The following is a 15,643-nucleotide window of genomic DNA, read 5'->3' as shown; positions in this document are numbered from 1 at the left end:
CAGGCTAATTTTAAAAATTTTTCATAGAGGTGGGGGGTCTTGCTCTTGCCTCAGCTGGTCCTAAACTTCCGGCGTCAAGCAATCTTCTCGCCTCCGGGCCTCCCAAAGTGCTAGGATTGCAGGCGTGAGCCAGTGTCTGGCTAAGTACCTTATTTAATTTGCTCCTCTAGGAGTCCTGTGCACTTATTTGGGGGAAACTGTTCCACTCTTAGTACCACGCCTGTTAACCTTGTGGTCTGATGTACTTAAGATCTGCTGCAGTGGTAAATGAATGTGTCTCTTTTGAAAAACTCTACAGAAATGACTGCAACCTACTTTACAGATGAAGATTCTGAGGCACAAACTAGATCCCAGGTCTTTGGCGCTCAGTGGAGAGCACTCCTCACTATAGCAATCTGCCTGTTTTATTTGAAGGAATGAGACCCTCTTTCATAAAAGATACTAAAAGAATTCCTTAAGGCAGTTTCATTGAAGGTGTCTTGGTTGCTTCTGAAAACAACGGATCACTACTCCCAAAGTCAAAAACGACTAAAACACAGATGTAAAAACCAAGCCATTTAATTGTGTCTTTGAAGGTAAACAATATATGGAGCTGGATCCCCAGCCCTGAGAATGCCAGAGCTACGGGTCCAAACGCAGTATGGTATTCTCAACGGAGTTCAGAAGGGTCAGACCTCAAGCTGTTACGAGGCAGAGAACGTATGGAATTCATGCATTCCATTTAGCAATTTTGTTAATTACCAGAACCAGATCCCAAGAGTCTTTCAGGATGGGGAAAATTCAACTCCTGGTTTTACAGATAAAAGAATGAAGAGTACCAAAAATGTTATGTCGACTTCTCTTCATTTTTCTCACACCATCTGGAGCCTGAGCTAGCACATCCCCAACTCCCAGCAGCTGAAGCTGCAGTTCAGGTTCGAGATCAGTCCCTCTATCCATTCACTTCTGTGTAATGCCACAGCAAGGGTGACTGAAGGCAGAGAGCTCTCATCAGGACAGCTTTGTAACAAGCACTTAAAGTGAAAAAGAACCCTCTAGCAGCACACTGATTTAGTTCATAAGATTTTAATTTACAAATTAAAAAAAGCTACATGTTTTACTTTTTCTCCTTTTTCTCTTCTTTCTTCACGTCACTCTTTTCCTTATCTTTATCTTTCTCTTTGTCATCTTTTCTATCCTTTTTGCTCTCTTCCTTTTCCTGCCCTTCTTTCTTCTCAGCATCCCGGTTGGCGATCTTGTTGTTGATGAGGTTGTGCAGGGCAACCACGGAACGGATCAGCGAGGCCAAGTACACCACCACCATCTGGTCGTTGGTCTTCAGGTAAAAGGCCTTGACGAACTCCTGCAGGCTGACGTCTGGCAGCAGGTTGAAGACGTCCTGCAGCTGGTAGATGATCTGGTGGTTGATGGGCAGCTTGCCTGTGGCTACTTTATCCAGGTAGCTCCTGATGTCCAGAAGCTTGGAGTTCAGTCCCTTCAAACCATGCACTTGGTTTGTGATCCGCTGGGAAAGAGTGCCCACTGTAGTGTCTTTGATGTCTCTGTAAGAACCCACAATAAGGGCAAGAAAGAGCACGAGGCCACCAGATTAGCACGTGAGTTCTCCCATCCTAAGAAAACACCCAGCTTTGTTGGAGGGGAAAGTTTTCAAAAGAAAAATGTTACCTCTCCATTTGATAAAGATTTGGGTATAAATTGTTTTAATTTTATTTTCACTTGGGGCACATATTTTATCTTTCTCACCAGAGGGCATTTTTCAAAATTTGATTATAAAAGCTAAAATAAAGCCATTTTCACTTAAAAACAAAGACTGGGCCAACAGTTAACATCTGCCAATAACTTTCTGGGCAACACTGTGTTATGAAGCTCTCTACCTTGACTTCCTTGTTCCTAAAAACGATGGCATTTTCATCACCTGTGTCTCTAGGATGTTTTGAGAAGCTTCAATCAGTAATTTTTAAAACTCGAAATTACTCATCAGTTGATAAAAACTATGACCTTTTGAAATAAGGGTTTTATAGATATAGGATTTTACTTATTTTTTGTAGAGACAGGGTCTTGCTATGTTGTCCAGGCTGGTCTCAAACTCCAGGCCTCAAGTGATCCTCCTGCTTTGGCTTCCCAAAGTGCTGAGGTTACACGCACGTGCCACCACACTTGGCCAGATATAGGATGTTAAAACAAAACCCATCCTAAGATGAAGATTTTCTGCAGACAATGGGCCACATTCGCTGGAAAGGCCAGCCAGTGGGGTGTGCAGGCTGCATTTATTTCACACATCTGCTCCTGTCACGGTCGACATTATAGTTTCTGAACAAGATGTGTTAACCACACAGTCATAAATTGTAACTCAAGATACATTGGAGATGACCTAGTTCAATGATGACATCAATTTATAGACACGAAAGTTCCGCAAAGAGACTGTGATTTGTTCAGAATCATTAGTGGACGGCCCAGGACCAGAACCCAGGTCCCCACACTCCTGATACAGGTTTCCTTACACCGTGCAGCCTCTCGGGCAGCTAATGATTACAATGCTGTGCTAAGGTCTCACCGTAACAAGTGTTCGACTCCAACTTCCTCAGCTTCCTCTGCTCCAATTTCACTGGTCACGTGCTCGAATGTTTTTGAGGTTGGAGTTCCATCCTGGGAGAGGAGGCTTAACTATAATTATTTACTTAAAACAAAGTGAAATAAACTGGCATGTGTTCCTTTTCACATTTTGAGCCTTCTGCCTTAAGTCAGCTCATTTCATGGGTGCATTACTGTTACTTTTCCATGGAAAAGAGAGGTAAGGCTTGCTTTGAAAGCTTAGCCTTCACAGCTACAATCACTGTGGTGATATTCAGTGATGAAGTCTGCTGGGGCATTATCACGAGGTTGTCTGTTTGTTGTGGTGGCCACTAAATTGTTTTCTGAGGATAAGCTTTTTTTTTTTTAGGAAAATCTTAATATTCCCTTAAGCCTACACTGGGATGGACACTGAGGGAAGTCTCAGGTTGATTCTTAAAGTATGTAGTTCTTTCTAGAATGGGCAATGGGCAATATACAGAACACCTGTTTTCGAGGCAAGCTCATGCCAGAAAATGTAACTTCTAACCATGTATTGTTCCTTAGATTCAATAACAGAGAACTAAAACAAGCAATCAGAGTAACCAGCTTTCTGGTGGTCTGAATTATTCAAAGGATCTGCTGGGGATATGGTCCCCTGCATCACCTAGTGACTTCCTGATGGGACCTGGGAGACACTTTCCTCAGACCCAGTGTCAGAAGAGGCTGCATATCTCCTGTAAAGGCGGGATGGCACAATGGTGAGAGCAACAGGCTCTGTAGCCAGAAAGCTTGGGTTCAAAGTCTGGCTCTGCCGTGTACCTAATAAAGGAGCTGCAGGACCTTGGGCAAGTCATTTAACTTACACTAAGTGCTATAAATGTTAGCTGCTGTTATTTTATTTAGAACAGTGTGAATCCTGCAAGGGACATTCTCTTCTTTGCTTTGGAAGCCAGGATGGCCAGAGTCTGCAAAAATCCTGTAGGATTTCCTGGCAAGGCTTTTCGGGCATTAACTCTTCTCTAGTTTCATCTTACAACATGACCCTGATGTCTCCTTTATCCCCTTACTAAAACAAATCTTGTTTCATTGGGTTGTGCATGTATGAGCAACCTCAAAATCCTTTTCTAAATATTTTGTGCTCATTAGAAAACATACACATATATACATATATACTATTTTTTTTGGGGGGGGAGATAGTCTCGCTCTGTTGCCCCAGGTAGAGTACAATGGTGTTATCATAGCTCACTGCAACCTCAGACTCCTGGGCTCAAATGATCCTCCTGCCTCAGCCTCCCAAGTAGCTGGGACTACAGGTGCATGCCACCATGCCTGGTTAATTTTTCTATTTTTGATAGAGATGGTCTTGCTCTTGCTCAGGCTGGTCTCGAACTCCTGACCTCAAGTGATCCTCCTGCCTCGGCCTCCCAGAGTGCTAGGATTACAGGAGTGAGCCACCGCACGTGGCCCATATAAACATTTGTACATCAAGTCCTATCTAGAACTTTAATTCAATTTTCCTGGAAACAAAGAAAAGCTATATTCTGGTAGCTCTTCACTTTTATACTCAAAGCACAACCTAATGAACCACACAGCAGGCACTGGATGCTGTAGAGCTGAGCATTCAGGTGTCAAATGATCACACAGATAGGTCTTGCCATCTAGCTCTTGGTAGCGCTCACTTATTCTATTTGAAAACCTATAATCTAGTCTACAAGGACTGGAAATCTTCAAGGAGAAAAGCATACAGGCACAGAGGAGGCTCAACTGTGGACACAGCACTAGAGTAAGACCCAGCTCACCAGGCGCTGCATGTCCTTTACTGTGAACATCTCTGGACAATGGTTCAAATACTTTATTTAGTATTCAATACTCAATTTCATTTATAAAAGGGGAATTTAGATTTCTATGGTCCCTCTGTTTCTAAATTTGGAGATTGAAAAACTCAAAGGGGAAAAAATTTAAGATCAACCACCTTCTCTTTGTTAGAGAGAAAAGGATTTGTTGACTTGAAAATAGAAAAAAAATCACCCACGAAGTAGCAAATCTAATCTCCTAGGCTCACAGCAAGATGACTTACATCATGAACTTCTTCCACTGAAATATATGCTTCTGTGGGCAGCCCCAGGTCCTTCGGCTTCACATCGATAATGACCAGTACCTGGCAAAGAAACACATCTTAGCAAACCACCTCACACCTGGTAATTTCAGCCATTCTTCTATCAATTTCATTCATTCAATTAGAAACGAGCCAGAATTTTTAGCAAAAATGAGTTTATACTTCAAACTGTCTCATCATGTGCTCTGTTCTTTGTTCCTTCCCCTTAACAAGCTGAGGGGCAGTATAGTGTGGTTACTAAGCACAGGGACATCAAAGTCAACAGAGCCAAAATTTCAACCCCAGTCCGACCACTTACCAGACCTGCTAACCATACCAAACCTTAGTTTTCCCATTTGTAAAGAGGATATGTAGTTACCGAGAGGATTGAGATAATTCATATATCTGGCACTTAGCAGGTGTTAACTGTTATTTACTAAATATATTAGGTTATAGTATACTTCATAGAACACTACAAATTGACACAAGTTTATGAAGAAAAAGTAGTGAACTGATTTGCTACCCAAATCCTTCCTAAGATGCGCTTATTGAGTTGGCTGGCAAAGAATATCATCCAAGAGCTTTAAAAACAGAGAGCACTCACTGAGTTGGGACAGTATCTTTTCATGAGTTCATTGATGGCGATGTCATTCTTGTGTAGTTTAGGGCCTGTGTGGTACCACCCAACTATTCTTTCTCTGGCTGGGAAGAAAAAAATTAGTCGGTTTTAATTGTTTTGTGAAGATCTACACAATTCCCTCAAACAGGATAAAAACATCAGTGGTTATGTCCTCTATCTTTTTGAAAACTCCAGACACCTATTTTTAAACCTTGACATACTTATGACATCTAAAACTCAAAGACAGCATTCTCAGAAAATAAGCAGTATGGGAAATCCGGAAAGCTATATCCCAGACTAGTTTAGGAAACCAGTCATACATGAAACAACTAGAGAACAATTCTAAGGCAATATATAAACAAATGCAAGTTCATGTCACATAAATGGCAACTGTGACTGTTGTGGGAATAAACATATCTAAAGCAGTGTGGCTGGTGTAATGAAATAAAATGAAAACAATACCTATGACACAGAGATACTCACTCCTCTACTACCACTAGTCTTACTTAAATCTAGATAAGTGAAAGAGCCTTTGACACTAAAGGGAACAGTTATAAAAAAAGAAAACACACACACACATCAATGCCATGCTCTAACATCTTCTAAGAAAATCAAGACATACCATTGACTTTCTTAAACATTCCATACATGTTTTCCAAATAATCATGGTCTAAAAACCAGACAGAATCATCTTTGTCATCTTCATCAAAAGGTACTAAAGAGAAAAAAATACATAAGATACATAAGTTTAGGGTTCTAATACATAAGTTTAGGGTTCTTGATAGAAATCACTAGAAAGCAGGTCACAAGTAGAGACCCTAGACCAGATCTGACTCACATGTTTGATTTATCCAAAATGGCATTAAAAAAATTTTTTTTTTTTTTTTTTTTGAGACAGAGTCTTGCTCTGTCACCCAGGCTAGAGTGCAGTGGCATCATCATAGCTCACTGCAACCTCAAACTTCTGGGCTCAAGTGATCCTCCAGCCTCAGCATCCCGAGTAGCTGGGACTAAGTTTTCTATTTTTGTTAACAGAGACAGGGCTCTCACTCTTGCTCAGGGGGGTTTTGAACTCCTGGCCTCAAGTAATCCTCCTCTGCTTCAGCCTCCCACGATGTCAGGATTTAGGTGAGCCACCATGCCTGGCCTAAAATTTTTTTTGAGTTGCTCTCAAGAACTGGGAGAGTTTAAATAAAAATCCAGACTTCCAGCTTCCCTTAAAAAAAAAATGGAAGACCTGGCAACTACTGGCTACAGTGAGACAGGGCTGCCTCCTTTATAAAGAACCATGCTCTTCAGTTCTCTAAAAGCCCTACCACTTCCTAATTATTTCCCATTTGGCAAATTACACAACTGGCTGATCCTTTCAGACACTGGAGTTAATGATCTCTAGTCCAGAGATCATGCCAGCAATTATTTCCTTGTTGTTGCTTTAATCATAAAAGTAATACATGGGCACATTCTTGTAAAGATTCATGATAGGGAATAAAAGGGCAAAGTTCCCCATCTCTCCCCTTGCCTACCCATAACCATAAATAGTTTAGCGCAGGAGTTGACAAATTGTACTGGCTACCTGTTTTTATAAAGTTTTACTGGGATATAGCCACACTCATTTGTTTACCTACTGCCTATAGCTGCTTTTGTACTACAACAGCAGAGACGAGCAGTTGCAGTGGAGACCACATGGCCTGCAAGTTTAAAATATTTACTGTCTGGTCTAGTGTATAGCCTGTAAGCTCTCTTCTACACTTCAGCAAGTCTGAAATAGAATCTCTGGGTTGTACTAAAAAATAGTAACAAATGTTCATTTTAGGCTGGGTGTGGTGGCTCACGCCTGTAATCCTAGCTCTCTGGGAGGCCGAGGCGGGTGCATTGTTTGAGCTCAGGAGTTCGAAACCAGCCTGAGCAAGAGCGAGACCCCGGTCTCTACTAAAATTAGAAAAGAAATTAATTGGACAACTAAAAATATATAGAAAAAATTAGCCAGGCGTGATGGTGCACGCCTGTAGTCCGCTACTCGGGAGGCTGAGGCAGGAGGATCGCTTGAGCTCAGGAGTTTGAGGTTGCTGTGAGCTAGGATGATGCCACGGCACTCTAGCCCAGGCAACACAGTGAGACTCTGTCTCAAAAAAAAAAAAAAAATGTTCATTTTAACCATGCTCAGAAAAATGTAAAAGTTGTGTCTTTTACCTGCAAAACTATTGGATACATCAAGTACTTTCTTTTGCCATGACCCCAAAAGCACACCAACAACACGCTTCTGATTTCCGACCTTGCCGATTCTGAATGAGAAAACAGATGATCAGTCTGGATAGGCTTCGAAATGTAAACTCAACAGTTACATACTTAATGGGAAATAGCAATGGCGTAGATACAATTTAGTTTACCTGTGAACTAATCTCCCTGAACAAATGTATTTATAATTGGATTAGGTTAGTTCTTAATGCAAAGGATAATTCGTGAACTTTATACCAATTCACACTGGTAGTTTTTACTTACCACTGACTGCAAAGTAATACGTTCCTGGAAAAAATTCAAACTTTATAGAAATTTAAAATGAAGAAAACAAAAACTTCCCAAATCTTAGGATTTTAGACTACTACTTGTGAAAACACGTTTAAGTTATGCTACCACATTTAACCTTTCCTTTGCAGCTCTCCTTTCTCCTTTAAACTTTCCCCGTCCTCAAATCTTTTCAGGGATAAAGATGCTAGAGTAGAACCAGTTTTATGGCCTGGCTTCCGGGTTGCCAGTTCTCCTCTGGAATATATGTTCAACGTCTAAAAGACCCACTAGATGTAATTTATTCTTTGTGAAGTCTAGAGGCTCAGAAAGTGATACTGACCCAGAGGCATGTGTATGCCGTTTGTGGCCCCTCTGGTTGGCTCATTAGACAGAAGTCACAAACAAGCTGGTGACTCATCACACACAAAGGAGGACTGAATGAGAAAGATTTTACTTTAGAATTTCTATCTTTATTTCAAACCCCCCCCCCATGCTTTTCTCCTAAGGAGTTTACAAAGTGTTTTGCTTATATACTCTCATTTCATCGGTCTTCAAGAATTCTTTAACCACTAGCAAACGTGAGACACAAAAACAATACAATTCTATGCTAAGGAAAGACAAAAGCCACATTTCCACTACATAGGAAATTAAATTTCCTCAAAAGTTACTACTTTCACGTTTGTTTAATTGTAATATTTTTCTTGCCATATAGTTGGCAAATCTATAAATGCTTACTAAATTTGGGGTTTGGATTGAAAAGAGTTGGCGATTCTGTATTACTTGGGGCTGTGAATTTTTTTTGGGGGGGGCGGAAATGAGTTTAACACACATTGAGTTTCCACCCTTCCAAAGAAACTTCCACACTCATGGGCTCTTCTTTTGGTCTACAGAAGTCCATTTGTGTTTTTTAAAACCCTGCATTTATCTGACACAGCAGCCAGAGCTCTTAACAAGTGCCTGAATACAACTGAAATGGTGCCTGCCCGTTTGCACTCCTAGTATCCCATGGGAGAAAAACAGTAATTACTGTACAGTAGAAAAGCCACATATCCTGGTAGACCGAGGGTCCTTTTCTGGCTCTGGATGAATTAGCTGTACAAAGCAAGTTGCGGGAGAATGGATACTTAGCAACCATAACTTTACAGCAGATGCTCCCAACTGCTCTTCCCATTTGCCAATTCAAGTAATAATCTTGTAAAACTTATGAACACGTGCAACAGGTCTAGCAGGATGAACGGCTCCAAAACAAGCAAGGGGTGGCGGATGTACACCCTCAAACAACGAACTTACTAGGTGTCCTTGTGAAGTTTTCTTACTTTATTCATTAACGCCAAAATCTCCAAGTGGTCTCGTTTTTAAAAGAAAAACTGACACCTCATCTACATTTTAAGATATCATCAAACTAGATTCCCACTTAGAAACTTTCACAGGTTAAAACCTCGGCCAATCCAGGAAGCGCTTCGGGGCGGTGAGACCAGAATTTCGGTGACAGCCTTCAGAGGGTACGGAAGCGCGAGTTTGAAGTGCCTTCCTACGAGACCGAGTTTTCTCGGTGAAAAGGGGCGGACGAAGTGACAGATGGGCACCGACCTGGGGGCGGGGGTCAAGGCCAACTGGAACTTGCCCCCACACCCTGGCATCATCCAGATCTTGGTAAAAGAAACAGAGAGCCCAGACCCCAGAGTGGCGGCTGGGTCAGGGGCGTGATGCTGGGGTGACTTCGGCTTCGTGAGCCGAGGTTGGTCTGGGCCCGTCAACAGTCAGCCGCCCGTCGCCCCATCTGCGTCCCCAGCTCGCCCGCGGCCACCGCGCCATCCCCAGCGTGCCAGTGACTCAGCACCGGCCGCATCGCCAGCCCGGCTAGGCCACCCAGCGCCGCCCGCTCACCGGTTGAAATGATCCACCACACTGAGCAGCACCAGGGGATGGACCACCACCTTCTGCACCGCCAGCTCTGGCATCGCGACACACCCAGCCCGCCAGGCCTGGCTCCCTGCGACCCGCAAATACCGGCAGCAGCTCCTCCAGGCCCACCTCCTCCTCTTCCGGTTCAACAGCAGCCGCGCGGCCTCCGTCTTCCGCTCCCAGAGTGCCTTGCGCGGCGTGCCCGGACTTTCGCCTTGGCCGCCATCTTGAGAAGGGGAAAGTTCTGGAGGAAGGCGGGGCCGCCCGCGGTCGCCTGCCTTGCGTGTCCCTGAACTTGAAAGCCAAAGAGACACTGGCGGCTGATAAACCTTGACCTTCTGGTATTGGGCCTGCACTGTCACCTGCAGCGGCTTTTCGCCTCAGTTCCTTCCTAGCTCACCCACACCCCGTTTTGAAGAATATAGAAAAAATACTTAGAAATATGTAAATAGTAAGTTTATATTTCCACCACCCAGAAAATGTTCACCTTTGCTTCAAGTCAAAATCCTCCAGGATTTCTTAGAGGAACTTGAAGTCGCTAAAATTATAGCATGCTTTTAATGTAAATTTGTTAATTTATCTCTCTCTCTCATCGTCTGAGGCATTTCTCCTCTATCGTTACTGTGGACATTTTGCAGATAAAGTGGCAACCTGCAGGTTTCCACCTGTCTTTATATTACTGTGTAACTGGGGCCGCTGGAGGAGGGAGATTTGTGCCGGGGGTCAGACCATAGAGGTGGCTTTTCAAATCAAAATTTACATAAGGGTTGAAGAAAAAAATGGAAGGCAATAAGGAAGCACGTTGTGATATTTAGCTATGAAAGAAAAAAAGGAAGACTAAAAGGGGAAATATAGGAAACAAGGCCTAAAACTTATTTGGAGAAGGAGGCAGGTTCTATTAAAATTCATACAGGTTTATATCCTGTTTCATTTTAAGTTGATGTTTCTGTAAACAGAAACAATAGTTTAGCACCTTGAATTATTTACTTACTGCTTGTCATGTCTTTAAACAGCTTTTACCTTCCCTGTATTACCAGAGGATTTTTCTCAACAGTTTGGCTTCTTATCCTTTTAAGGTAGACTCCTGAACTCTAAATGTCAGGGGACACACACAATCTCCATCTCGTTCTTAACCTGTGGATTGTGAAAAACATCATCAAAGACTAGATTGGGATTTGACTACCAAGGAAAGAATGACTTTAATAGAGTCAGGAGTTTTAATGTGTCTGCATGTGCATACATCCATATCTTCTGTCTACAACTTGGTTTTCTTTTCAGGTTTTCTGCTAGATCCACAAGGAAGTAATGGCAGGATATACTCATTATTCAAAATTAGTAAGAGAGATGCTCAACGTTATCTTTATTCTTTATTTTTATTTTTTATTTTTTTGAGACAGAGTCTCACTGTGTTGCCCGGGCTAGAGTGCCGTGGCGTCAGCCTAGCTCACAGCAACCTCAAACTCCTGGGCTCAAGGGATCCTTCTGCTTCAGCCTCCGAGTAGCTGGGACTACAGGCATGTGCCACCATGCCCAGCTAATTTTTTCTGTATATTTTTAGTTGTCTGATTAATTTCTTTCTATTTTTAGTAGAGACGGGGTCTCGCTTTTGCTCAGGCTGGTTTCGAACTCCTGAGCTCAAACAATGCGCCCACCTTGGTCTTCCAGATTGCTAGGATTACAGGCGTGAGCCACCATGCCCAGCCAACTATGAGCTCTTGTTTAGTTCACTTTTATATCTTCAGTGTCTTAAAAAATACCTGGCACATAGGAGGCACGCAGTAATTATTATATAAATGATCAATGTGTTATATGAATGAAATGGAAAACAACGATGAAGGTCAGACATTGGAAAGGACCTTTTTAAGATCACGTTGCTGGTAAGGATCAAGCCAGATTTCTATGATCCCAGTTTCCAGGCTCCTGAATGTATCTCTCAGAGGGAAAAGAATTGTGTTAATTTCATTAAGGTGTTGAATTTCAAACTTTAGAAAGCACTATGTTTTATTTCACATTGAGTTCACATTGCAATTGTACAGACTAGGCAAGTTGTTTGGAAGCTTATTGGTGGTCTCTGCTTCTGACTCACTGAAGCAATGTGAAGTTGACTTTGAACTTAAAAAAAATTATTCAACCTACACATGATCATTGTGTAATAGAATATTCAGATAAATAAAAATTAAAATCTCTAAAAATCTTACCACACAGAGAAAACTATTAATAGTATTAATTACGGTCCAAACTATGCTATGCCTCTTACTTATTAAGGTGAGCTATACCTCTTATTAAGGCACTTCAGCATTAGCTTTCTAACTGGTCTTGCTTCTTCTAGTTTGACCTTCTCCCATACTCATACTCTATCTGCAGCCAAACTTTTTTTTTTTTTTTTTTGAAACAGGGTCTTATTCTGTTGCCCACCTAGAGTGCAGTGGTGTCTTCATAGCTTACTGCAACCTCCAACTCCTGGGCTCAAGCAATCCTCCTGTCTTAGCCTCCCAAGTAGCTGGAACTACAGGCGCATTCCAATGCCCAGCTAATTTTTTCTATTTTTGTAGAGATGGGGTCTTGCTCTTGCTTAGGCTGGTCTTGAACTCCTTCCTGATTGTAAGCAGTCCTCCCGCCTCGGCCTCCCAGAGTGCCATGATTACAGGCGTGGGCCACTGTACTTTTCGTTTCTAAGAGTAATGTGTACTCATTGTTAGAACTTCAAATAGTATAGAAATATAAAACTTAACAAGTAAAAACCTCCCACAATCCCACCACCCAGATATAATCACCAATAACAGTTTGGTGTGTATTCTTGTAGATCAAATATTTGAAAGTTTTGAAGAACCTGATTTCATAGTGTAGTAGCAACCATGGTGTCTCTTTGTTTTGGGATTACTCAACTTGATAGCACTCCTCATTTTTTATTTTTATCCCTAATCTCATAATTAACTATAGGCATAATTAGTTTACATTTTGTGGCTGAGTCTTACAATTACTCTGGATCCCTGACCTCTGCATCTTTGAAAAATGACCAGGAGGCTTTTGCTCTGAATCTTAGCCTCCTTCCCTTGTGATTAGGGAACTTTTGATATTCTTTCTGGGTCCCACCGATCATTTTCATTACATGTACTCTTCCTACTTTGGGGAACATTGCTTTGGATTTTCCACGTTTCTTTTAATATTTTTGATTTGACTATCAGATGACTGCTCCTACTTCCTAAGATAACATAACTTTTAGATTAAGTCCTTATGTCGAAATCTGTGCTGTGTCGCTTCTTCCAGTTTTTTGAAATTGCTTTTGTAGGGGAGGACTTTTCCTTGCAGATGTATATATGTTGTTTTCTGGATAGGCTTTGATTTTGGGTGCCTGCAGTAGTGTGATCTGTGTATGATTTCTCTGGTTGTAAACCACATCAGTGGTATCTATGATTTCCTCATTGGCTTAGGGTGTGGTTATTAGTGGAGGCTGTGGTAAAGTTTTACTGGGGACTTGGATGCCAGATGGACCAATCTTTGGGTTCTGGTGGTACATCAATAGGCTGAGAATGCCTGTTCTTGGGCCCCAGAGTGGCTCGTGCTGGTAGCAGTGTTAGTGAGTCAGGAGGGCTGATTCTTGGGCTTCTAGGTGGTTTGCTTGGATGCTGGTAGTGACAGTCGTGAGCTGGGCATGTGGGCAGATTCTTGGGCCCCTGGGAAGCTGGTGTGATGTGGGCAATGACAGTAATAATGGTGTAGCAACCCACTGTAATCCAAGTGGTCCCTGCTGGTGTTGGCAGTGGCTGTGGCATGTTGGATGGGCCAGTCCCCTGGCTTGCTGGTGGTGCATGTGGGTGGGTGCCAACTGTGATGTTATCAGCAGGTTGGGTTGGCCTGACCTCACACCCTACCAGGAGTTATCAGGTGCCAATGGTGGTGGACTTGGCTGGGTGATTTCCAGACCCCTGGGTGGCAAGGTTGAGTACTGGGGGATGGTATGGGGCCACAGACTTGTCTTCAGGCTCCTGGTAGTGCATTCAAGTGCTTCCTGTGATAGGCAGAGGTGGAGTGGTTCCCAGGCCACTGCGGGAATGCTCAGGTATGGGCAGCGGGAGCTGTACTGTGAGTCTGCCACCAGAGAGGTTGGGCCCCTCTCACCTGGAGCAGCATAGGGAGGTAGCTGTAGGGAGTACAGTTTGCTTGTCCCTTGGTCCCATAGCAGCCCACAGCAGTGGATATGCCTGGCCTCCCTTCTCCATCCTTGGCTTGGAGGTGGCAATGGCAGCATCATCCCTAGCTTGGCCGAAGGGCAGGATGCAGACTTTTGGTGTCCAGGCTCTCAGAATGGCACCAGAGTGCAGCCGCTCATGGCTCAGATGCCCGTGGGACTCCACGTGTGTTCCTTTCTGGAGCAACGTCTCTGTGCAATCTCTAGGCAGCTCCCTACGTTAGGATCGAGGCCTGTGGGGGTCAAGGGATTCTCCCATAGCTAAGATTGTAAAATTCCATGGCGGGAGTGTGGGACCCTGGAGGTTTCTCTCTTACCTCTTCTCCACACCTGGAGCCTCTCCTGGCTCCCAGCTGCTCCTGGCCGAGAAAGCTGCCTTGCTTCCCTCTCCATCTTGCTTTCAGTGCTGCTCATCACTTCTCTGCTAAATCTCAGTGTTCTCTTAGACAGTCTATGAAGAGTGAGTATCTACTTGCTATTTTGGTTCCTCTCCGTGGAGGTGGTGCACACTAGCTGCATCTAGTCAGTTATCTTGGGGAGTTCATGTACTGAGAGCCTGCTACGTCACTTCCCCTGCCGGGGCCAGCCCTGGGGGCATGAGCAGGCAGCAAGGATCACAGTTACAGCCAGAGATGCAGCGTGGCCCAGAGCACACCTGGCACACAGCACCAGCCTATTTTGCATAGGTCGCCCCTGCCAGCTCCACCTTGTGCCACCACTGCACCAGGCTCTCTGGCATCCCAGCTGACAGGGAGGGGACCGGCCAGGACTTTTAATAAACATGAGAAATATGAAGTACCAGTTTTTAAAAAGTACTCTGTGAATGTTCAAATATAATATGAAATACTACTAGATAGTGCTTTGGAAAAAAAGCCTGGAAGGAAATACACCAAACTCTTTTTTTTTATTTTTTTTTTTTTTTTTTTTTTTTTTGAGACAGAGTCTCACTCTGTTGCCCTGGCTAGAGTGAGTGCCATGGCGTCAGCCTAGCTCACAGCAACCTCAAACTCCTGGGCTCAAGTGATCCTACTGCCTCAGCCTCCGAGTAGCTGGGACTACAGGCATGCGCCACCATGCCCAGCTAATTTTTTCTGTATGTTTTTTAGTTGTCCAGATAATTTCTTTCTATTTTTTTAGTAGAGACGGGGTCTTGCTCTTGCTCAGGCTGGTCTCGAACTCCTGAGCTCAAACGATCCGCCCTCCTCGGCCTCCCAGAGTGCTAGGATTACAGGCGTGAGCCACCGCCCCTGGCCTTTATTCTTTATTATAATTAGAAAGTTTTAAGGGTCACGTCGCAGGAAAGACAACCAAGAATTATTGAATCAACTGAGTGTCATATGCCAGCCTTGGTATAGACATTCACAAACATTTAATCCTTTTAATCAATGCTTCACAAACTTTGATATGCTTACAAATCACCTGGAGACCTTGTTAAAGTACAAATTCTGATTCTGTAGGTCTGGAATGGAACCTGAGCAGTCTTAACAAGCTTGCAAGTGAGGCCCATGCTGTGTTAACAAGGCTTGTAGCAACCTTATGAAGTAGGTATTTTCTTATTTTACAAATAGAAATTGTTGCTCAAATGTTGCTCCCATGGTAGGCTTTTCCTGACTACTTTATTTAAAATTCCATCTTTCTCTACTACTTATATATTTCTGCTTTAGCTTTATGTTGAGTTTTTTTTTTTTTTAACCACGTTTGAATAGTAGTAGAATTGACCTATTCATTGTCTTTTCTCCCCATTAGAGTATGAGCTCTTTTTTTTTTTTTTTTTTGA

At 43.0% G+C, this 15,643-nt stretch overlaps 1 protein-coding gene across 1 annotated transcript; it reads right to left on the bottom strand.

Annotated features, from left to right (window-relative positions):
- Window positions 1-542: 542 nt before the first annotated feature.
- Window positions 543-9,852, bottom strand: PSMD7 (proteasome (prosome, macropain) 26S subunit, non-ATPase, 7). Its single transcript, XM_012660500.1, has 7 exons — window positions 9,660-9,852; window positions 7,458-7,549; window positions 5,890-5,982; window positions 5,253-5,350; window positions 4,631-4,711; window positions 2,555-2,646; window positions 543-1,541 (listed from the first exon to the last, which is right to left on the bottom strand). Exons 1-7 carry the CDS (start codon window positions 9,731-9,733, stop codon window positions 1,097-1,099), a joined length of 975 nt encoding a protein of 324 aa, XP_012515954.1. The 5' UTR covers window positions 9,734-9,852; the 3' UTR covers window positions 543-1,096.
- Window positions 9,853-15,643: the final 5,791 nt, after the last annotated feature.

The sequence above is a fragment of the Propithecus coquereli genome, unplaced genomic scaffold, assembly GCF_000956105.1.
Source record: "Propithecus coquereli isolate 6110/MARCELLA unplaced genomic scaffold, Pcoq_1.0 Scaffold67, whole genome shotgun sequence".
In the NCBI taxonomy this organism is placed as follows: Eukaryota; Metazoa; Chordata; class Mammalia; order Primates; family Indriidae; genus Propithecus; species Propithecus coquereli.
The sequence above is the reverse complement of the archived record's forward strand: the minus strand, read 5'-3'. Positions and strand labels throughout refer to the sequence as shown.

Coding starts and splice junctions, on each gene's coding strand:
- PSMD7 (XM_012660500.1), bottom strand. CDS start 9,733: ATGCCAGAGCTGGCGGTGCAGAAGGTGGTGGTCCATCCCCTGGTGCTG. Junction 5,351..5,889: donor AATGTTTAAGAAAGTCAATG/GTATGTCTTGAT, acceptor TTTTCTTCCCAG/CCAGAGAAAGAATAGTTGGG. Junction 1,542..2,554: donor GGAGTCGAACACTTGTTACG/GTGAGACCTTAG, acceptor GGGTTCTTACAG/AGACATCAAAGACACTACAG.